Genomic DNA, 24,681 nt, shown 5'->3' with positions numbered 1-24,681 from the left:
TCATCAAATAGGATCTGACGTGAAATCATTTTAAGCATCTCGCTCTTTTGTTTTGGTATTTCCCCTTTGTTTATTCTCATTACATAAAATGCAGAATCTATTAAAAAAAACTAAGTTGTTTTAAATTTGGCACATTTTTATCCAAGCACGTAGGCCCAGGTAAAAATATTTATTTTTCTCTCACGTCTTCGTGGTCGAGTTCTTTGTCCTCTCTGTTCTGTGATTGTTTCTAGCCTATTACTTGTGCTCATAGTATTTCAAAGGGAACGTATGGTCTCCAGACAGTGGATTCACATAGTGGACCCTGCCACTAGGCGGGACGAACGCTAAATAATAATAATAATAATAATTATAATAATTACATACATACATTATCATTATAGACTGTTATGCCTTTCAGCGTTCAGTCTGCAAGCCTCTGATAATTTACTAAACGTCGCCACAATCGTCGATTTGCAACTAGAGTTGTGGCCTCATTTAGTTCTATACCTCTTATCTTTAAATCGTTAGAAACCGAGTCTAACTATCGTCGTCTTGGTCTCCCTCTACTTCTCTTACCCTCCATAACAGAGTCCATTATTCTCCTAGGTAATCTATCCTCCTCCATTCGCTTCACATGACCCCACCACCGAAGCCGGTTTATGCGTACAGTTTCATCCATTGAGTTCATTCCTAAATTAGCCTTTATCTCCTCATTCCGAGTACCCTCCTGCCATTGTCCCCACCTGTTTGTACCAACAATCATTCTTGCTACTTTCATGTCTGTTACTTCTAACTTATGAATAAGATATCCTGAGTCCACCCAGCTTTCGCTCCCGTAAAGCAAAGTTGGTCTGAAAACAGACCGATGTAAAGATAGTTTCGTCTGGGAGCTGACTTCCTTCTTACAGAATACTGCTGATCGCAACTGCGAGCTCACTGCATTAGCTTTACTACACCTTGATTCGATCTCACTTACTATATTACCATCCTGGGAGAACACACAACCTAAATACTTGAAATTATCTACCTGTTCTAGCTTTGTATCACCAATCTGATATTCAATTCTGTTGAATTTCTTACCTACTGACATCAATTTAGTCCTCGAGAGGCTAATTTTCATACCATACTCATTGCACCTATTTTCAAGTTCCAAGATATTAGACTGCAGGCTTTCGGCACAGTCTGCCATTAAGACCAAATCGTCAGCATAGGCCAAACTGCTTACTACACATCCACCTAACTGAATCCCTCCCTGCCATTTTATACCTTTCAGCAGATGATCCATGTAAACTACGAACAGCAAAGGTGAAAGATTACAGCCTTGTCTAACTCCTTTAAGTACCCTGAACCAAGAACTCATTCTACCATCAATTCTCACTGAATCCCAATTGTCAACATAAATGCCTTTGATTGATTTTAATAATCTATCTTTAATTCCATAGTCCCCCAGTATGGCGAACATCTTTTCCCTCGGTACCCTGCCATATGCTTTCTCTAGATCTACGAAACATAAACACAATTTCCTATTCCTCTCGTAGCATTTTTCAATTACCTGGTGCATACTGAAAATCTAATCCTGACAGCCTCTCTGTGGTCTGAAACCACACTGGTTTTCATCCAACTTTCTCTCAACGAATGATCGCACCCTCCCTTCCAAGATGCCAGTGAATACTTTGCCTGGTATACTAATCAATGAGATACCTCGATAGTTGTTGCAATCCTTCCTGTTCCCTTGCTTATAGATAGGTGCAATTACTGCTTTTGTCCAATCTGAAGGTACCTTACCAACACTCCACGCTAATTGTACTACTCTATGAAGCCATTTCATCCCTGCCTTCCCACTATACTTCACCATTTCAGGTCTAATTTCATGTATTCCTGCCGCCTTATGACAATGGAGTTTATTTACTATCCTTTCCACTTCCTCAAGCATAATTTCACCAACATCATTTTCCTCCTCCCCATGAGCTTGGTTGTTCGCAACACCACCATGATGATTTCCTTTTACATTGAAAAGTTGTTCAAAATATTCCCTCCACCTCTCCAGTGATTCCCTGGGATCTATTATGAGTTCACCTGAATTACTCAAAACACTGTTCATTTCCTTTTTCCCTCCTCCTAAGATTCTTTATTACTGTCCAGAAAGGTTTCCCTGCTGCTTGACCTAGCCTTTCCAGGTTATTACCAAAATCTTCCCATGACTTCTTTTTGGATTCAACAACTATTTGTTTCGCTCTGTTTCTTTCATCTACGTACAAATCCCTGTCTGCCTCGGCCCTTGTTTGGAGCCATTTCTGATAAGCCTTCTTTTTACGTTTACAGGCTGCTCTCACTTCATCATTCCACCAAGATGTTCGCTTTTTCCCATCTTTACACACAGTTGTTCCTAGGCATTCCCTTGCTGTTTCTACTACAGCATCCCTGTATGCCACCCATTCACTTTCTATATCCTGAACCTGCTTACTGTCTACTGTTCGAAACTTCTCACTAATCATATCCATGTACTTCTGTCTAATTTCCTCGTCCTGGAGATTTTCTACCCTTATTCGTTTGCAGACAGATTTCACTTTCTCTACCCTAGGCCTAGAGATACTTAGTTCACTACAGATCAGATAGTGGTCTGTATCATCAAAAAATCCGCGAAAAACTCGTACATTCCTAACAGATTCCCTGAATTCGAAGTCTGTTAAGATATAGTCTATTATGGATCTGGTACCCCTAGACTCCCATGTGTAGCTGTGAATAGCCTTATGCTTGAAGAATGTATTCGTAACTGCTAAACCCATACTAGCACAGAAGTCCAGCAAACGCTTCCCATTCCCATTAGCTTCCATATCTTCCCCACATTTACCAATCACCCTTTCGTATCCTTCAGTTCTATTCCCAACTCTCGCATTGAAATCGCCCATTAGCACTATTCTATCCTTGCTGTTGACCCTGACCACGATGTCACTCAATGCTTCATAAAACTTGTCAACTTCATCCTCATCTGCACCCTCACATGGTGAATGCACGGATACAATTCTTGTCCTAATTCCTCCCACTGACAAATCTACCCACATCATTCGCTCATTTACGTGCCTAACAAACTATGTTGCGTGCAATGGTATTCCTGATAAAGAGCCCTACCCCAGACGCTGCCCTTCCCTTTCTAACACCCGTCAAGTACACTTTATAATCTCCTATCTCTTCCTCATTATCTCCCCTTACCCGAATATCACTTACTCGTAGCACATCCAGATGCATCCTCTTTGCTGACTCAGCCAGTTCTACCTTCTTTCTTCCATAAACCCCATTAATATTGATAGCTCCCCATCGAATTCCATTTCGTTCGCCAAGTTGTTTCCAAGGAGTCCCTCGCCTGTCAAATGGGAGTGGGACTCTGTTACTCCCATAGGTCCGAGGCTTGCTTAAAGTGTTCTGAGCTCGGTAAATTCATGAAGCAGGATGCTGCCCTACTTGCACATAGTCCAAGTGAGGATCTCTCCTCTAACGGGTTATGGACCACCGGTGAATTGTATAGTCCTAGCCGCCTGAGCACAAGGAGGGCCACGACTCAGAATATGTCCGAGATGCCCACTCCCATTCCATAGCAACTGGTATCCCGACTCTCAGGACCACTTACTAGGCCACTCAGCCGTTGCCCATGGTTCACGAACTAGGACGTGACTACAGTAACCCACAAACATGAACCATTAATAATAATAATAATAATAATAATAATAATAATAATAATAATATTGAAAAACTTTTGAGTAGTTTTCGAACCTAAACGTTCGCGCTGTAAGGCGTCTTGGTTATCTTCAAACCAGATGATATTCTACCGAGAATCGTGTTTGTTACGTCGAGGTTCTGCTAAGCATCTCCCTGTCGTTACCATACTAGTGTACGAGTATACTGCATATGAAGTAAGGTCAAATTAAATATTCGCTACTGTAACACAATGTTGTTCGTATTTTGTAATACTGTTCACTTAATAATTAAATACATACATACATACATACATACATACATACATACATACATACATACATACATTAGACATATCCATGACGTGCGCTGCGTCTTGTGCAGATTCATTGCAAAATCAGTGCGTTGTTCTCTTTTCTCTAAGTAACGTATTTTCATATGAATGCCGTCATAAATTTGATCGACGGTGCACAGTTATCCAAATTTGTAGAGTTAAAAGTATACGATTCGTAATTGCGCCCAATTGCGTGTGACCGTTCACACCTGCTTGTTTTATTATGTTTCCTCCGCGGTTTTAGTTTATACCGGAATTCTGCGTCGTAAATCATCTTCTTTTCTGATGAATTATGTTTTTCAACCTGTTCAAGCATGGTATGTAGCCATAGTTCATTCTCTCTTTGCACTTGGTTGATACTGAAAAGCACATTTTGGGAAGTGGCTGGTTTCCGTTCTATGTTCAGTCCAGTTCTGTTTATATAGGCCAGAAGAATGGAAAAGTTCAGTATTCATCCCAATTCCAAAGAAAGGAGATTCTAAATAATGCTCGAATCGCCGAACAGTTGCACTTATCTCACATGCTAGCAAAGTCCTGCTTAAAATCTTACAAAATAGAATTCGCCAGTATGTAGACTGACAGCTACCTGAAGAGCAAGCTGGATTTCGTAAAGAAAGAGGGACCAGGGATATAATTGCCAACATCCGATGGATAATGGTGAAGGCTAGAAAGATGTGTATCTTCGCTTTATTGATTGTGCTAAAGCCTTTGACTGTGTCGATCATAATGAATTATGGAAAGTACTAAAACACATGGGAGTACCAGATCATATCATTAACCTCATGCGGAACTTATACTCTAACCAAGAAGCTACGGTGAGAACCATATATCGAACAACTAAAAGGGTCAAGATTCAGAAAGGAGCGCGGCAAGGTTGTATATTGTCACCTTACCTTTTCAATCTGTATGCGGAACACATTATGAGGAATGTGGGGTTAGATGAAGAAGAAAGAAGAATCAAAATAGCTGGGTTAAATATAAACAACCTGAGATATGCAGATGATACTATCCTGATAGCAGAAAATGAAGACAACTTGAAAACCCTCTTACTGAAAGTGAAAGTTCAAAGGCTGGACTAATGTTGAATGTCAAGAAAACAAAAATTATGGTAACTACACCTGTCAATTCATGGCATGTAGAAGGGGAAAAATGGAGGCAGTCTCCGTTTTCAACTATCTTGGTGCACAGATTTCTGCTGATGGTAACTGTAGCCATGAAATCAAAAGACGATTGCTGCTTGGTAGAAAGGCAATGATCAATCGTGACAATATCTTAAGGGGTAGAGACATAACATTAACAACAAAGATCCGAATAATAAGGGCTATGGTTTTTCCAGTTGTGATGTACGGATGTGAGATCTGGACCGTAAGAAAAGCTGAACACAGTAGAATAGACTCCTTTGAATTGTGGTGTTGGAGGAAAATCCTTAGAGTCCCATGGACTGCGAAGAGAACAAATAGGTCAGTTTTGCAGCAAATAAAACCAGAGTGTTCCTTGGATGGCCTAATCCTGAAACAAAAACTAAGCTACTTTGGACACATCATGAGAAGACACAATTCATTAGAAAAAACTTTAATGCTGGGGAAGATTGAAGGCACAGGGAAAAGGGGACGGCAAAGAGTGAGATTGATTGATGGCATCACAGAAGTACTAAATTCCAGCTTGGAAAATCTTTGGGAGGCAGTGCGGGACAGAAGAAATTGGCGTATTTTAGTTCATGGGGTCACGGAGAATCGGAATCGACTAAACGGATAGAGAGAGAGAGAGAGAGAGAGAGAGAGAGAGAGAGAGAGAGAGAGAGAGAGAGAGAAGGCTATGGACCGTATTCTCTAGATCCCGGATATTTATGGATCACGCCCAATATTCTCAGTTCGGATACTGTCTAGGAGTAAGGATAAATCAGCTGAATAAATTAGATAGCGTCATTAAAAAAAAAAAAAAAAAAAAGGTTTTGAGAAACTCTGGGGTTTCGAAGGTTTAGCTTGCAGTAGCCATTTGATGTGCTGTGGAATCTGTCGATACAAATTCGTCGCACCACACTTCATTGATATCGATCGTTCGTTATTACGCCTGCGCTATTCAGGATGGCAGGATCAACTTGTTTAACACCTTCTTTCAGCGTTTTATTAACCCGAGAGTGGTAACGTGACTTTTTGTAACGCCAAAAGTAACGCGAGGTATCCTCGGACCCCAATCATTTTGTGGTCTTAATGTGATACTGGAATGAACGCGAAATCAAATTGTATTAAATAATAATAATAATAATAATAATAATAATAATAATAATAATAACCTTAGAATACATACCCTCACTTTCCTACACATTTATATACCTCAGGTCCGTTAGACCCGTAAGTAATTACATGGGTATTCGGTATAAATATTGAACAGGTTTAGTTACTTGTCTCGAACAGGCACATTGTATAAACAGTTTTACTTTGTAGTATTTCACATACCTTAAAATCAATAACTTCTACATCACAATTCAACTACTGTTTTACATTGCTAAAATTCGCAACTGACTTGGTTGACGCACATGCAGAATGGCACGTAACGTTCCAGCTCGATTACACTTTCTCATCCTGTGCAGTGATTGCACGTAACTGAGCTATGTTCCTGGCACACACTCTTTGAACACTTGGACGTACCACCTTGCTTTTCCTGTCTTTAGATGTTTGTACATCTTCATTTCACGTTGTTCCTGTCACAATCTACTAAAGCAGGGATGGTAATAAATTTCTCCATATCCAAATAAACAGATTTCAGGAGAAACGGATTGGTAGGTTTTCGGATCATGTAGGGCTGGATCATTTCGACTGAATGATTCTTGATGAACAATATCCTTTTATAAGAAAGACCTTAGTGGTACGTCTGATGTACCACACAGTAAAGAGTGAACGCATTTAGAACTGTCACATCCAAAACTACTACTACTACTACTACTAAAAATGTTCTCATTTCTTCTCTGAAGGGGGAGGTGGGCCTCCTAGACGGTGACGCCATCTCTCAGGCCAGGAGATTTGTATCGGAGAAGGTGGAAGGGTTGGCGGTCATGGCCTGTACGTAGGAACATTCCCGACATTCGCCTTAGTGCAGGAGAATGGAAAACCACGGAAAACTTTTCTCAGGACAGCCGACGGTGGGAACCAGCCCCTCTCCATCCTCCGAATACAGAGGCGTAGAGCCATGGCCACCCCTCTTCTGCTCGGTTGGCCGGTCGGAGTGCAGAGCTGTTGGACCACGGACTAGCCATGGCCACTTGTGGGCCGAGGCCCTCTCTGCATCCGCCGACCACATCAAAATATTATACCACACTGTCATCGGTCAACAATTTGTTTGTCCCTTGTTAGCCCCTTTTTTGATCCATTACGTCCACGCCTCCTTTGGTTTTATGTGAAACAAAGTAAGGTTATGACAAAAATGTTACCACAACAAGTTGAAGCACTTTTCCTTCCACATCAAGGTTTATATCCTACTGCAGCCCATAAACAATGCTCAAGGAGACCTTTACTATCGCTCATTCTTGCACATAAACTTCTAGTAGTTCACAACAATGAATGTAGGTGGCAAGACAGTACATACTGGGAAACATACCAAAAGAAATACCGGTATAAGGGTCCAGTGTCCAAAGGACCCAGGTTATGTAAATTCGTCGTGTAAAGGAAAATCAATTAAATTGTTCCAAAGAAGAAACAAATTAAGTGTTATTTTGCAATGGATGGCATAGGGAAAGCCTAAAAAAAGAATATCGAGATGCGCGAAACTTCTGAATGAAGAACTGCTGAAGTATAGTATGCTAAAATTGGTACCGGGCCCAATGGACCCAGGGTATGCATCCTAGGTTTAAGGGACCTTTTATTAGAGAATAGAACTGCAATGTTGTGTAACGTACTTCTCTAGAATTTATAATATTGACCATTTTTATAGGCCGATTGGTCCGTATTGACAAAATATAATAATCTATGTTATAGGGATCCGCCTAGTCAATACTTATTTGTGACAAATTATCTACGTTATATTTAGTTCAGTACATTTTTCGGTATTCTATTCCAACCCCTTCATCAGCCTTCTTACAAAATACTCTTAGCACATTAAAACCTTTCATTCTATTGCCAGTACATGTTTCCTAAAAAATTGAAATATGTGACCTTTTAAATATTTAAAATATTGGTTACCGGTACACTGTTAAAATATTCTTATATTACATGTGCTTGTCATCAAGACAGTTGTCGTGATAAAAGTTTCGCTACCGGAACCTAAGGCGAATCCATAATATTTACATTTCCCATTATTAGTCAGCCAAGCTTCTCACCAATCTACAATCAGAAATCAATTCAATAAATTATTAATACCTTACTGAAATGCTACGTGATGGGGACACAAATGTGGAAATGGGACTAATGGGTTGACATACATCTTACGTAACCCTGTACGTAGGCCTACACATACACTTCTCGAGGAAACATCAGAGGTTTTTGCCAGGAGACAACAACTAGCTGCTGTAATACAGGCTTAATGAGCTTGCTGAACATGGCTCGATTTTGACCAATGGTTTGGGAGACTAATTTATACGTTGTAATGCTGAATAATGCCTTACCTAAGGTCTTCTACGGGAATGTTTATTTATAAGAGTTGTACTCAGTGTGATTTCTTAGGTTCACTTGTGTGAGTAAACAATTGGATAAATGTGAATTTCTGTACAGGTACCGGTATTCCAGTCTCTCAAAGGTACCTGAGTACTAAGAGTAGGCTAACGAGAATTTATAGTACAGTATCAGGAGTTGAATCTACTGTAATCGGGTGGTAGTTGGATGTCTTGATTTGTTACACTTTTACATTCGGTATATTTTCTCTCATTAGATCAATTAATTCCTTGACTTGAATGATCGATGTCACGGTCTCAGAGGGGATCTTGGGTTCGATTTCCCGCTTGGTCGGTGAATTTTGCAGCGTCTTGTTAATTCTTTTTAGCTCGAGGACTGGACATTTGTATTTGTCTCAGTACACGTCTCTCCATCTACATACATTCCATCGCACGACCTACCGCACAAACACGCAATAATGAATGCATCTCGTCATAGTATCGGCGTCAGGAAGGGCATTTAGTCGTAAAACGTCGTAAAACACGGGCAGGTTCACATGTGACACAGTTCGCACCCGCGTACCCACCAGGTTTTGGGAAAAGCAGAGGAAGAAAATAAAATGGCGTATGGCTTTTAGTGCCGGGAGTGTCCGAGGACATGTTCGGCCCGCCAGGTGCAGGTCTTTCGATTTGACTCCCGTAGGCGACCTGCGCATCATGACGAGGATGAAATGATGATGAAGACGACACATACACCCAGTCCCCGTGCCAGAGAAATTAACCAATGACGGATAAAATTCCCGACCCTGCCGGGAATCGAACCCGGGACCTCTGTGACCAAAGGCCAGCACGCTAACCATTTAGCCATGGAGCCGGACAGCAGAGGAAGAAGAAATTCTTTACAAATTGTTTGGGACTGATAGCGCGTTTTCTCAACTCTTTTCTATCGCCGAGACATCTTTGACAGGGGATTATGTAACATTCTGCTAGTCAAAGAAGTTTCACTGTACGTCACATGATCTAGGTGGTTCGTTATTAGTCGTCGTTTATTTCTTGCCCATTCTGTTTTGTAGTACTCTGATAAAGCGAACCATTGGTACTGATCTCACTGTTACCACTTAGCTGGTCTCATTGAGACTGAAGAGTCACTGTTTCTGTCACAGATCTTACTAAAACCAATTAGGATGAAAATCACTACTTGTTTCTTGTTCTTGTGCTGAACATACGTCTCAAATATTTGTATCAGACTCTTGTAGTCGTCCACAAAACAAAGGTGTTTTCTTTGTATACCGTGTTCACTTCACTCGAATTTTACATTCTCAAAGGTAAGATGTGTGGAATTAAACGAGTCTACGGAGCTAGTTAGAAATAAACGATTATAAAAGGTTAACCCTCAAGTACTATAGTGTTTTTTTTGGCTACACAATTACTATGGTGGGGTCCGCCAGGATCTCCATTTTCAGACATTTTTTGACAACAATGTGCATAGCTTTAAAAGGCTGTCACTGACTGTAAACACTCTGTGCATATTTATGATTATGAACAGACAGCAAAAATACATTTTTGAACCATCATGCAATTTTAAAAAAATGTAAAAGATGCATATTTTTCGAAACAAGATAAACATTTTTCATTATCTGCTCCGAACACAGAGAATATCTGCAATGACAGTGGAACTGTATACAGTTACTGGAGTAAATTCATCAGACTTGCAATAAATGAGTAGTAATGACATCATTATATAATAGCGCAAAAATGGCAGGCATGTTTTCGACACACTTGCAGTCCTTATCTTTACTCACATCACAAGGAGCCCAACTTACTGCTTTTCAGAACAGTCTTCACATATGAATAAGGTTTCAGAATGTGTGTTACACACACTGCTACTACACTTATCTTTCACTTGTCTTTCCGTCTTGCGAACGAGGGCACAAATGACATCTTTTCCTTTTCGTTCCGCCTTCTGTTGGGAGTGGGTCGTCGTCTGTCACTTGGCTTTGTTGGCCAAAGTACACACTTTCTGACGAAGCTCTCTCGGCAAGTTGTTACACTCCGCACTTTTTTTGATGTGGTTTTGTATGACCCCCATTCGAATGCTTTTTATGAAACTGTGGCGATTCAGTTTAACTCCTACATTAGAAGCCTTAAAGATGACGTGACTGTTAACGCACGAAATATCTAGCAAGCGATAAAACACAGTGGGCTAATTGCGGAAACGATGACTAGTTTTAAGCCATAGGCAAAGTCTACCTAAACAACGTCTAAATCAAGCACGATCTTCCATTCTATAAACAGTGTTCAGCCGGTTTTTAACTAGACATCGTTTAAAGTTTCAATATTGGTTTGAAAATGGAGATAGAAGTATCTTTCGTTGTCGCAACCAATGAAATTCGTCGGTACGCGCGCCGAACACCCGTCAGCTGTTTGTCTTCCTACACATTACTCAAATATGGCTAAGCATGAGCATGACTTGCCTGCAGATAAGAGTATCGCTTTCGGTGGAAATTAAATTTTATAATATTATCGACACTAAAGCGACACGCTACCGTATAGGAAAGTGTAGCTTTGATTATAGCGTTGTTACAGTGAATGTAATCTACTCATAAATACGGTAGCTTCGACGAAGGGAAGATGAAGCAATAGGGAAGTATAACCGAGTGTGTTGTACGGACCATATAGATATAGCTTGCATTCTGGAGATCGTGGGTTCGAAACTCATCATCGGCAGCCCTGAAGATTGTTTTCCGTAGTTTCCCTATGGCCACGGCTCTTCTTTCCCAGTCCTCCTCTTTAAACAATAATCACTATCACTTGCCTTTTCCTATCTGATAGTTGCCGAAAACTTATACGATTATATACATAAAAACCACATACAGCCTACTTTTTAGTTTTCACTATTATGTGTGTTTTCTTGGCAGCAAATATAAGGGAATCCCTCCCGGTTGATGTATGTGACAGCCCTCTTACGATCGGGACACGTAATTCTGAAATGTATGTAGTCGAAGTGACCTATAATTCCATGGAAATTACCCCCTGTATATAATAAAGTATATCTGTTGCCAAGAATTGTATTCAAGTTGGTGGACAGTTACCTGACTGTCCCTTTGTCAGTCTCTTGAAAAGCGAAACCTTATTTTAAGATCTATTTCCCCGTACATGTTAAATGAATTGTTGCGATTTAGCAGCGGGCGACCCACAGAGAGGCCGTCGGACTAACCTTTCTTCCCGGAATCGTCTCAGCATGATAATACAAATTACATGTTTCATGGTACTTAACCTCTGATTGTGATTCACTCCTCTCATGTGAGGTTAAACAGTGCTCTCGGCAGTGTTTAAACATGACCGGTTGAACATCGGTTTTAGACAGTGTCTAAGTGATAAATAACGCGGCAGCCATGCTTAGGCATTGTTTAACCGTAGACATAGTCTAAACACAGTTTCTGCAATCGGCCCAGTGTGACCAATAGCCATCTCCGGGATCTTTTTCCTGTGGAATAAAGTGCGCGTTTGTGGGCAATGCCATCGACGCCTCCCTTTGATACATTATAAAACTCATTCATTATTGGTTTTTCACTTTCATGATTTACTTTTCCAACGTGGTGCATGCTTGAAACCTAGACAACTGGCTTGTTTTTCTTGGGAACATGAGAGACAAGAGTTACATCACGTGTATATCGGAACTATCACCAACTCTCTTGTCCTTAGAAGGAAGACATTCTGAAGGGATTTCCCGTTTATTATGCAAGGTTCCAACATATGTAAGGCCTAGTTTTTGAAGCTCAAGTACAAGCTCTGCTGATGATTGGTCTTCACAGTAGGAGGTACGAGGGATAACACTGTCATTGTTGGCATATAAAGTTTTTGAGGATTTCGTTGGACACTCTTCCCTGTATATATGACTGCATTTATCAGGCAGTGGGTTTTTGCATCGCAGAGGCATATTACCTGTATTCCGTATTTCTGTGGTTTACTTTTCATATAAATTCTGAAAGAGCAACGGCCGCGGAAGCCAATCGGTATCTCGTCTACCGTACAATGTTCCGAACATGTACAGTTAGACATGCAATTTCTGAAATGTTTGGTATACGGTCATTTTTTCCTTTTCATGTCTTGTTCGCAAATCATCGAACCGAATCGCTAACAGGAGGAAAAGAAACTGTTCTGCTGTAAACAATTCTCTTCCATTACCGTCAGTTGCGGACACATTGCATCTTCATGGCTAGATTTAAATATCCCCGATAGCAAAAGAAGACCTAAAAAGCCTTCAGTTCATCCCTCGTCACTTGACCAGTAAATGTTACTGTTGCTCCATAATTTACACTTAGGTTCGTTATCATATTTGTGTGTTCTACAGTAGTCTGTAGCATAGCGTCTGTGAACAATAGAGACCAAGCTTCCGGTAGAGTAGTGGGTGGATTCTGTCATGCCGTCCCTTCAGTCCAGGAAGATGAGTGGTTGTATTAATTTTACGAGTCTTTGAAGGAGTAGGCGGGCCTATTGACCTCTTGAAGCAGTTTTCCATAAAGGTAGTTTGTACTGGTACTCACAAAGTCGTCATCCTCTTCAGAAGAAGTTGATGATTGAAGTTCAGATCTTGTTTCATGTTCACTGTGTTCACTGTCGTTATCGCTTCCTTCTGCACTGATATTTGTAAAACTTACTACGTCTAATTCACTGCCACTTTCTTCACTCTCTGATTGTTGAAGATAAGTTACAATGTCCTTGTCCGACAAGCGCCTGGTCATGATTTTATATAAAACGACACAGTTTTCACAAAACACAAGGGCAACATAACTACTATTGTGGGGTTAAGCGTGACCCCTCCTTTCGATTTTATCGCAACTGTTATCACTACCTTCACATCTCGACTACACCCTCCAAGGCCCTGTCAGCACTAAGAATAGATGAAGACACGTGACAAACAGATGAACAGCCTAGCGGCAAACAAGGAAAATACCTCGAGAAGGGTGTGCCTTGACCCCACCATAGTAGTTCTGGTTAAAGGAAAAGCCTACAAGACAGCATTGAGGCCAGCCATGTTGTATGGTGCAGAGACTTGGGCAGCAACAAAAGGCTCAGTGTAATAAATTAGATGTTGCAGAGGTAAAGATACTAAGTTGGATGAGTGGTGTCACTAGAATAGGCCGCATCAAAAATGAGAAAATCAGAGGAACAGTTGGTGACAGAAGTATCTAAGAAAGTACAGGAGAGAAGACTGCCATGGTATGGACACATTATGCGAAGGGATGAAAGCTATGTAAGGAGGAGAACGATGGATATAACTGTGGATGGGACTAGAAATAGGGGGAGACCAAGAAGGAGGTGGACAATGTACAAGAACATCTGAAGGAACCGAAATTAGGGGAGGATGATGTGTGGGATAGGATAAAGTGGAAAAGACTTGCTAGAAACATCGACCCCGCTTGAAGCGGGATAAGAAGAACCAGCAGCAGAAGAGGAAGGAGAAGAAAAGCACATAGTTAAACAAGGGTGTAGACTGAAAACTAAAAGGCGCAACAATCTATAATGAACAACGCTTGCATTCACTTTAGTGAAGATTTTAAGTTCATTGTGAGGAAAACAGAAAACAAACAAACAAAAAACAAAAACAACCTACTAATTATGTAGCACACTTTGCAAAGAGTAGTCTGTGTAACATAATACTGTAGTAAACAACTGCGGCCTTCACTTCCGCTTCCGTATGGTAATTGTCGAATGTGTTAATGAACACTCGTGGAATATTAGCAATGATATGTTGTCAGAGAGAAAGAGAGAGAGAGAGAGACACTTGGAGACTCTCTCTCTGTTGCACTACATTTTACATTATGTCCACCTTCTGGTATTTTATTCCGAGGGGGTTGGTACATGTTATTCAGAAAATATTCTATAAAATTGAACACAGTAGTGCACAAGAGATTCAAGCGCATTTCTGTTGTAATTAAAAAAAGAACCATATGCACATAGTTCGTTAATATCGACGTCCCAGCTCCCTTCTTGGGGAGTGAAGTCCACCTACGGTGATTCAGAAACTTGTACTGTAACCGGCATTTTTTGTGTCAGATGTGTGTTTGGTTTACTGTAAATGATCTTTAACGGTTGTCTGACTCCATGGCTAAATGGTTAGCGTACTGGCCTTTGGTCACAGGGGTCCCGGGTTCGATTCCCGGCAGGGTTGGGAATTTTAACCATCATTGGTTAATTTCCCTGGCACGGGGCTGGGTGTGTGTGTTGTCTTCATCACCACCACCACCACCACCATCATCATCATCATCACGACGCGCAGGTCTCCCACGGGATTCAAATCAAAAGATCTGCACCTAGTGAGCCGAACCCGTCCCGGGATCTCCCGGTACTAAAAGCCATACTAAGAGGAACTTTATAAGGTTGCAGTGGTTTTAAATTTGTTACTAAGGAAATAAAGTATTTTGATAACTGAGTTATGGGGAAGTTTCAGGACCTTTCTCCTCCCAAATTGTTTGTGAAGAGACTTTTGCACCATGGAAATCTGACATAACGAGAAATAGCTGCCCCTTCAAGCCTACCTCAGACTTCTGTGTGTCGTATAAGTGATAAAAATGAAACTGGAAGATATTACTCAAAACAGAAGAGGAAAATGTCGTAGGAAGAGAACTGTGACTGCAAGAGCAGAACATTTACATGTCAACATTGTGAAATGAAGCAGAAGGCATCTTACGTTAGTATAAACCAAGAACTGAGCAACAGTGGCATCAAGGTATCCGAAAAGACATTCGACTTACTTCCAGCTTCGGGTACCGACGTCGTCGACCAGCTAAGAAAACCAAACTCACTGAACGAATGTTGAAACAGATGCTACAGTGGGCAAGAAACCATCAACATTTCATCACAGAATATTGGAAAAGGATAAGTTCCTTGTATAAATTCCTTGATAAATATATATATTTAGTTAGGGACATTCCTACAAGAATTTACAACTTTAAATTTCATACACTGTAACCTGACAAACCCCGGTCAGATATTATTATTATTATTATTATTATTATTATTATTATTATTATTATTATTGTCATTATTATTATTATTATTATTATTATTATTATTATTATTATTATTATTATTATTATTTATTCATGTGTATATTTCATTTATGTGTGTATTTAGCCGTCGCGGCTTAGTAACTCTCTTTGGAACTCTCGTTATTATGGATACTCTCTATATTTTATTTGGGACTAGTGTGTTTCGATCACTCAGTTTATCTCCCGGTTGTGTACGTGACGAGTCTCCGAGCGGGGGTTTACGTGTTGACGGAGCTGAGGTGGAAAATTCCAGGAACTGGGCTATTTTAAGATGCTGTTGTGTTGGCTTGGGCTAGTGTGGTGCAAGCACGCGTCGAGAGTAGGAAGTTGCAGCTTGCAGTGTGCAGATGTGATACTGGTGGTAATCGGAGAGGTGTTTTGTACGAGTTGTGGGAAGATGTCCCATGCCATGTTGGGAGTTCGAGATCTGCTGTTGAAGGAACCAGGGAGAAAGATGCTGGAGTGTAACAACATTCTATGGTTATGAATGTTAGCCATATATAATTCTACGGAGAGTCTACGTAAGGTAACGTGTTGGGCCTTTTCAAACTATACCAACGCCATCAGCAAAGTGGAGTCCATTCTTGAAAAATGAGTCATGACTGCGTGTGAATATTTTGCGTTGCGGAATAAACTGAGTACCAGTTATTGAGAGAGAGTTATTTCATAAATTAAGACATTTATTATTTATATCAATATTCTCTTTATTTTGTTATATATGTTCAAGGGTGTATCACGACGAGCTCTGCTCGGATTTCTAGGTAAATACAGGTTTAATTGACTTAGTATATTGTATGAGATTAATATATATTCTGTTTAATTTCTATGGGTGGGGGAAATTACCAGATGGACTCCTTTTCCAATATTAATTTTTTAGGTATCAAGTGATTCAGATCTCCTTGTCACAAGGCAACGACCCTGAAGATGAGTTTCAACAGCCGGCAAAGTTTAAGAATTATTTATTTGTATATTTATGGCTCCCAAATTCCATTAGTCATTATTATTTATATTTATATTTAATAGAGAGATTTCAACACATCTTCATTTCTAGGATTGCTTTAGTGATGAATCCACTTTGGAGGCTACGAGCGAAAAGTCCGGGTTTGTAAGAAGATTGTCTAGTGACAATTATGACACGAATTGTGTCCAGCAGACAGCAAAACATCCTATAAAGTTCATGATTTGGTCAGTGATAAGAGGAAAGGAAATTGGACGTTTTGAGATTGTGGAAGGTATACTGCGTCAGGATCAGTACAAACAAATACTTGAAAAGAGACTAATCCCACAATTGAGAGACTCGTTTAGTGAAGGTGAAAGGAAAATCTATTAGTTTTGTGAAGGAAATGCCTCTTTTGAATTGGTCTTTCACTCTAATTAAACCCTACTGAAAATGTCTCCCAAGGTCTGAAACGTGAAATTAGTAAAGAATGTATTATTACAACGCTTCAGCTACTTGAAAGTATAATATTTCATTGGAAACATAATGGCACGTTAGCACAGCAGCTTGATCTGCACTGAAAGTATGCCTTGCAGGGTGCAAGCAGTCATAAAAGCTAAGGGTGGACTGACAAAATATTAAAATTACAGTCTTAAAACTGCATATGATACCCTAAATTAAACGTCAGTTAATATAAAGTTTTGTTAGAAGAATAAGATTTTTTAAAATGTTCAGTCTAATAAATTAACCAGTTACTGTAGGTTCATTGTTACAACAAGGACCGACAAGTGAGTTATCGAGGGATTGGGAAGCAGATGAAGTGATGTCGTACGACTTGTCCCGTACATCATCAAGAAATTAAGGAGCAGATCGTGGGATAGTGCAAATAGCTAGGGAAAGCAAAGAAAATTTCTCGATGTGAAACACGACAGTTGGTACGCGAAGCCTCAACAGTTCTCAGAATTTGTGCTGCTAAGCTATAGGAACATCGTCATTCAACTTTTGGCGTTACTGATTACACCTTAATAAAAGTAATACCACCTCGTTAAAGCAAGGGACACGTTTATATGAAAACTGCAACCTCATCAGATATGTTGGTGCCGTTTGGAAAAACAAATTCGAAAGTTAAAATGTTTCTCGAGAACTGAATTGATAGCCATTTTACGGAATACTGTCTAAAATTACACCCAACGCCAAGTCCATGTCAAATGCGGTGGTATTTTTTTTAAGAGGAAGTACAACAGTAATATAACGGCGGTTCTATGCCAAGGTGTGCGATCTGAATTTTGCTGTATCAGCATTTTGGATCGTTGTAATGCAAGCAAGGTGAATGACCTTTGACGTCTTTTCACAAGACCATGGAATCACGACGCCGTAACCTAACCCTACAGGCTACATGGAGGAGCCAGTCGGTTGGGTTAATGACCGGTTTTGGAAGAGAGGGGCTCTCCCCACTAGACCATCCCTAGGATCGTCATAAGATTGCCGAACTTCGTGGGTGTCCTCGTCCTCAGGCTTGAAGCCCGAGGGCGGTGGACTGTCGGAGACCAGCAGTGGTCACTCCACACCGAAGTGGGGGGAGAGAGAGAGGGACAACGCCCCCGCCCTTCCCCCGTGTGGCGATCAGCTCAAATCTACGTCGCCTCCGACATGCCGTTAGTTCTAAGAAAGAGACAGGAGGGAAATTGAGAATTGTGATCCTAAGGGAGTATTTGCCTGTCCCTATGCTCTGCATGTTACCAGATGAGAAGTGATAAGGTATCATAGCGCTGTAATCAGGTAGTAAGGGTCAGGACGAAACCACTTAGGCAGAGATAGAAAATGCCTACATGTTGTTAGGTATTATTTGCATTACATAACGTAAATTGATAATATCTGTTGATAATAATAATAATGGGAAAATGCAAATGCAAAGCCAAGTTATAAATCAGCATGTGCCTAGAAAACAAGCGATGAGCCCAAGGACACGTGCAATAGGAACCACTAGCCAGATCTTTTCGTGGCGCACAAATAGTATTGACAAGTTCGAGTACGAGACGATATAAGGAAACAAGGCGAAGCATAAAACAGTATACACTCCAAAACATCAGCAGAATTAGCGCAGGGATTGATGGACTATTTCCCACGAGGTACATCGTTGTAAGTACGTAAGAGAGAGAGAAAAAAAAGAGGGGGGGTAGGTATAGCAAAACAGTTCAAACAACGAGGTACAAATCACAAGATGTATTAACAAGACCACCAGAAGGAAAACATTTTTGCAATCAAGAAATTTTTAATATGAAAACAAAATTACACAGTAATTGCTGCATTTTCAAACATAAGCTAGAATTCGAAAGTTTACATGGGACTCATCAAGGGGAACGTTAACGTTGATTTGAGATCGTGACTAGAATTTCCTAAATTGCTTTGGCAATACAAAAAAGAATTTAAAAGGACGATCATTAGACCGTGGGTAGACCTAACTATAACCCAGTGACTAGAAATAACACTCGATTGGTGTTAAAAATACCTTATCGACAATCAAGACGGGATCTAACAGTAATCTTTACACTTTAAAAGAAAGAGCACAATAATTACACACCATGTACAGAAAGGTTGACAATGCGTAAAGGTCACCATTACAATTTTAGAACCACGTAAAATTTATGAAATAGGAAGGAGGTCAGAGGAACAGAAAAAAAAAAGTAAGGACAGGGAACGGGAAGCAGTGTTGAAGGGAATGGCAAGGGTGAGAGAGGGTAAAAATCAGGCTGCTGTATCTATTTCAATGATTTTGAAATCACACGCACACAGGACGTACACAAAGTTCCGTATCAGTGAGAAAAGTTCGCCCCAGCACAAGTCCTTTGCAGGAGATTATGACCAAATCTGAAGAATTTTTAGTTAATTAAACAAACAGTATGACGTGCCCAGAATGGGGCAAAGTTCGAAAAAAATGCGAGTCAAGGCCTGAAGGGGCAAGCAGTGAAGAAAATCCAAAGTATCAGAATATCATAGTTACAAGTCTGCTCACCCTGCACTGAGATGAATTGGCACGTAGAACAAAATTATTTAAAATCGCCACGGGCCAGCCGTGTGAAAGAGTTCGTGCTCCCACCGCTTACATACACAAAGAATGCCTGACCGATGATGGGAAGGCAACGGCGACTGTTATACCGGAGCGAAGCGTAGTCGAGAACATACGAGAAGCTGGTGACGTAATCGAGAGTCGGCCAGGCAGGCGAAACATCACGCAGTCGCTGGTGAGGCGAGTGAGCAGACAGAGCACAGTAAGTCCAGTTGGAGTGTTTACGGCAGCACGGCGGCGAAGTAGGCAGAAGGTAAGATGAAAGATGAACATAGTAGCTATGATTTAGGGAGCACGTAACAATGTAAAACCTGACAGATTGCAGATAGCACATGCAAAAATGTGGTCTGAAAAGAACCAGGTAATATTCTTAGTTGGGAACAGGTGTCATGCACAAGTCATTAGCTCGTTCCACGCACGTCCAGTTATTCAGGGGACCTGTCTTTCTGGCACTGCTGTGGCTAGCATACGCCTTACCGGTTACCGAGCCATGCGGCGAGAAATCCTACGACCTACTGCACCGCTCAGCCCCTTGGGGTTCTGGTACCTAGTTTCCGATCCCGGAGAATGAGGCCACGCCCGCCGAAGTGGGTACCAGCTGGATGGTTGCGGCAGACGACACTGGGCCTCCTTCCTCTCACCCCCGTGCCATGGCACTGTAAACCGGGCAACTGCGTAGAGAGGCTCCCCGCGCAGTTGGCGCACTCCGGCGCCTCCCTAGGTGCACTGCAGGCTGTGGTGATGATCACCCCCATAGCTAACTTGACTGTGGCCCCATCTTATACAACGGAAACAGTCTGAATTGTAGAGGGGTACGTTTCGATGTCATCGGACTGCTGCTTCCCGTTGAGGTCCTCTCCTGATTGGCTTCCTGGGAGCAGTTCTGGGCTGTGGCTGTTTGGCCCTGTCCTGGTGGGCCGGCGTCAGCTTCTTGTCGGCGGGGGAAGTGGCTTCTTCCTAGTGATTGCCTCCTCCCGGCCTGGGAACCATGGGGGTAGTGGGTGCAGTGCTGGCTACTCCTTCCTCCTGGCTGGTGGCGGCGTCGTCGGTCGTTGCTGGCATATTAGTCCATTCTCTGTCCTGTGGGGGCGCACACCGATGCCGCCGGGTGATGGGCCCTCCCTGGGTGGCCCGCGCACGTGGACCTTCCTGGGTGGTGGCCTTAGTCGTCTGCGGCCACTTCGAGAATTGGCGCAGTTCAACTTGAGTCGCGCTGTCGCGACGCTCTGAAGCGTCGCCGTCCTTGGTCCTCGTCGCCCTGGGTTCCGTGGGAGACGTTGGTCCGTGCCCACGTGCGAAAGTGCCTCCTGGCTATCTGCGTGACGACGGTGGACGTTGCCTTCTCATCCGATGGCGTCCGGTTAGCTGCCTCCTGTCTGTCACCATCCTGTGGCCATATTCCCGTATCAGGCAATCAGGTGATGTGGAAGTCGTCACTGAGTTGCTTCTCGTAGTAATTGAACCATCTTTGGTTCTTTGGGTGAAGGATGAATGCCCGAGGGGAATCGCCTCCGTGAGTTCCACCGGGTGTATGCCGCCACGCTCCACGTGATAACGGTGAAGATAGTTGAGGAAAGTTTCCTTAAACCTCTTCGAGCCCTCTCGGTGATACAGGCCTTTCGGGCCGTCCGCGTTGCCGTCCACTGGTTCCCTGTCTGCCATCTTTCCTGTAGCTGCCTGAAATAAATATCCTGAAAGTGAGCACTGAGAAGTGCTAAGTGATAATGCTCTTTAGAGTGTACTTAAAAGTACTCGGCTAATGACAAAGCTTGCTGCATTTGAACAGTACTGAGAAGTTCAGGTTGCCTGGCTAGTACTTAGAAATACCGATAAGCCTGGCGAGGTGAGTGACTCAGTGGGAAGCACGTACGCGCATGCACAGAAATGGTGTCCCGATGTAAACAAAGCATGGCTTAACGCATTGCTGCAGGTAGACAGCCCGCTACAAGACGTTATGATTGAAATGGGCGTAGTGGCGGATGTGTAAAGCAGACCCTACACGGTCAGTAATACTGACAGTACGGATCAATATTGTAGCGACATTACACGATCATTATTACTGTCAATATTTTGGTCAGTACTAGTGCACTTGCTTACCATTGCGGTATACTCACTTTACAAACAAAAAAGTCAATAACTGTTTATACGGAATTAGATTTATAGCATGAAATTGCGGTATTCTGTCAAAGTGGATCGTAAATGACGGTCATGTGTAGCTATCTTATTAGCACTCTGCACGAAATGCAGTGTTAAACGTCAACGATGGGTTAAAGATTGGCTTAGAAAAAGAGGACAGTATTCTCATGTGAAGTTGTTAAGGGAAATACAATATACTGAAGCTGAAGATTATCAGAACTATCTCCGAATGAGTGAGGGTACTTTTGCGAATTTACTAGGAATGGTAGTCTTTTTTCTAATAAGGCAAAATACAAACATGCGGACCTGTTTATCAGTGGCAAAGAGATTAGCGGTGACATTGAAGTATCTTTCAACTGGTAGAAATTTTGAAGATTTAAAGTTTTTCGCCATAATGTCACAATTTCCATCAGCACAGCAGTTGTGGAGACATGTGAAATATTGTGTTACGTTTATTCTGGCAGCTTTTCATATAGCTCGATAAACTTTTGCAATAGGCCTACTTCTTGGTTCCACAAGCACCTGTACTTGGCTTTGGTGAGAAACGCATTTCTCTTCCACCGCTGCTCCGTTAATACTGACAGAAATAATGACGAGCGCACTCACACGGTCAGTGTAACTGTCAGTATCCCCACTTCTCTACAGTACTGGCGCCCACAGGTAAGGAAATCCGGATCTGCTTCAGTACTGGCCTTCATTCCATCATTCCAGTCCACACATGATCAGGATTACTCAAGAAGTTAGTAAAATAACCACCTAATCGATACTTTATTATTGCCCCAGGCAAAATTGAATATAAATTAGCATTTACAGGACATGTTTCGGCCACTTAGTGGTCCTCTTCATCTGCATAAAGAAAGAATTGAGAAGAAAACACATTAGGAAAATAAGCACAAATAATAAAAGTTCTTTGGAGACTCCTTTGTTAAAAATGGCGGTTATCAGGACAGGACATCTTGCCTCTCGCTCTTGTTTGGAAAAGATGTTTATTCTGCGCTGTCTAGAGGGTTTGTCTTTGAGCGCGACCTGGTGAAGTAACGATGTGACACAGTGTGACAGTTCATGCAAAGCTCTGGAGAGAAGGGAAGTAGAGTTTTGTCGTCATCTAAAATATAATGTGAGGGAGGAGGGAGATTGGGCTGTACTTCTGCGATATCGTGTTTGATTATATCTCTTGTCCGTCTTTTCTGTTTTAAGTCTACCAATTCCAAGTATTTACTAATGTTCTCGTATAAGATGTTTTTTTGTTCGTTGTGAGAAGTTCCTAACAGACTAACTTTTGAAACATATATAAATCTGGATTTAAATTGAAAAATCTGAATATCTGTATTTAAAATGGAAATTATGAAAATTAACATTCATTAAATAAAATACACAATCGTCGAACTCTGGACTCACACTTCTTACCTGTTTACTTACACATACGTTATTTGAAGGGCGCCAGCTACCACTCAGTGCAGCAATAATAGAATGAGAATCTTGACTCTCTCTAGGGTTTGGGGTAATAAGCTTACTTTTGACAACATACCATATAAGTTCTGGGAAAAGGAGACTGGCGTTCGGTTTCCCCATTAATTTTTAGGTTAAGATATTTTACTGTCATTGAAGTAAAACTATGAATTCGTTTGATAGAACAAAATATATTCTTTAAATAATATATAAAAAATAGTGAGTCTTGTTGCGATAAAACAGATGAGAATATGAAATTATGACCTTGCAACTGAAAGAAACTAGGCATGAATTTGAATTCTTCTTGACCGGACATTTAACAATTTATACGAAATATTTCCCCCACTGATTCACTTGACTGTACCTTCATCACTTTGAGTGTAATTGCGACGTATTCCTTTGATCTGGTGTTTACTGTAGATGTGTCACGCCTAACTTGATGATACATCCTTGTGACTGCTTCTTCTCCATATCATCTGACTTCTTTGTAAGTCAATATGGTATTACCTCATGGCAGGTGGTATCCCTCTCTGACTCCATGGTAAGCCCTTGCGTCCGTGTCTTCAACTAAGTGACCAACCAACTTTGGCCTCACTCTCTCAATGACCAATGATCAATGGCTCACGGAGTCTTCTCCATCTCTCGTTCACACTCGTTGACTGACCGACTGAGGCCTCTTCATCTCGTAGACTTCTTCACTGTTCAGCTTCCGTTTAACTAATGACTGACGCTACAATATGCAGCCACCCTTTATAGACGTTGGTTGACACAGCTACGTAATCTCCAGAAATAACCATAATTTACTCCCACCCGCCTCAAACTGTTGCATGTAATGGTGAAATGCCCTGGGGCTCCCTAAGAAAATTAAAGGAACAGAGCTCAGTGCTAAGTGAGCATGATGACGTAGCCATGACGTAGCGATGACTTGACAGAAATGTCAACAGTATTGCACAATATAGCAGTGTCATATTCAACATCTGATATATAACAATTCTCACCGTACATGTCTTGAGTGTTATTCTACACATACGTATATATGCATACATCTAAGTACAATCCTGCAAGCGACAAACATTGCAAAATTCAATTGAATAAGAATGATAATTACAATAATAGTAATAATATCACAGATAAAATAATAATAATACTGATATAATAATAATAATAAAATAATAAAAATACAGCTATCATCTTGTAACGGGATTTGAACCGTTACAGTTGTTTTCGTTAAGATTCTCTTCACCGTTTTCGAATTTGTCAAGGACGATGTGGATGTTTTCAAGGTTGTTCATTAGATTTCCTTTATTTATCATACAGATAATTTGAAGGTCCTGTCTGATATTGGTGAATTTGTACTTCCCTTCTCTCCAGAGCTTTGCATGAACTGTCAGACTGTGTCACATCGTTACTTCACCAGGTCGCGCTCAAAGACAAACCCTCTAGACAGCG

The 24,681-nt window shown here is 41.3% G+C and overlaps 2 protein-coding genes across 2 annotated transcripts in view; one reads left to right on the top strand and one right to left on the bottom strand.

The window, feature by feature from the left end:
• Positions 1-13,333, bottom strand: part of LOC136857319 (uncharacterized) — a 65,154-nt gene extending 51,821 nt beyond the window's left edge. Inside the window, exon 1 of the mRNA XM_068225293.1 lies at positions 13,059-13,333. Within this exon, the coding sequence (XP_068081394.1) occupies positions 13,059-13,333 (275 nt within the window). The remainder of the gene's footprint in view (positions 1-13,058) is intronic.
• The window catches only part of nudC (nuclear distribution C, dynein complex regulator), a 332,523-nt gene that overhangs the window by 133,131 nt on the left and 174,711 nt on the right, over positions 1-24,681 (top strand). The gene's annotated exons all lie outside the window — the stretch shown is intronic.

The sequence above is a fragment of the Anabrus simplex genome, chromosome 1, assembly GCF_040414725.1.
Source record: "Anabrus simplex isolate iqAnaSimp1 chromosome 1, ASM4041472v1, whole genome shotgun sequence".
NCBI lineage: Eukaryota > Metazoa > Arthropoda > Insecta > Orthoptera > Tettigoniidae > Anabrus > Anabrus simplex.
The sequence above is the reverse complement of the archived record's forward strand: the minus strand, read 5'-3'. Positions and strand labels throughout refer to the sequence as shown.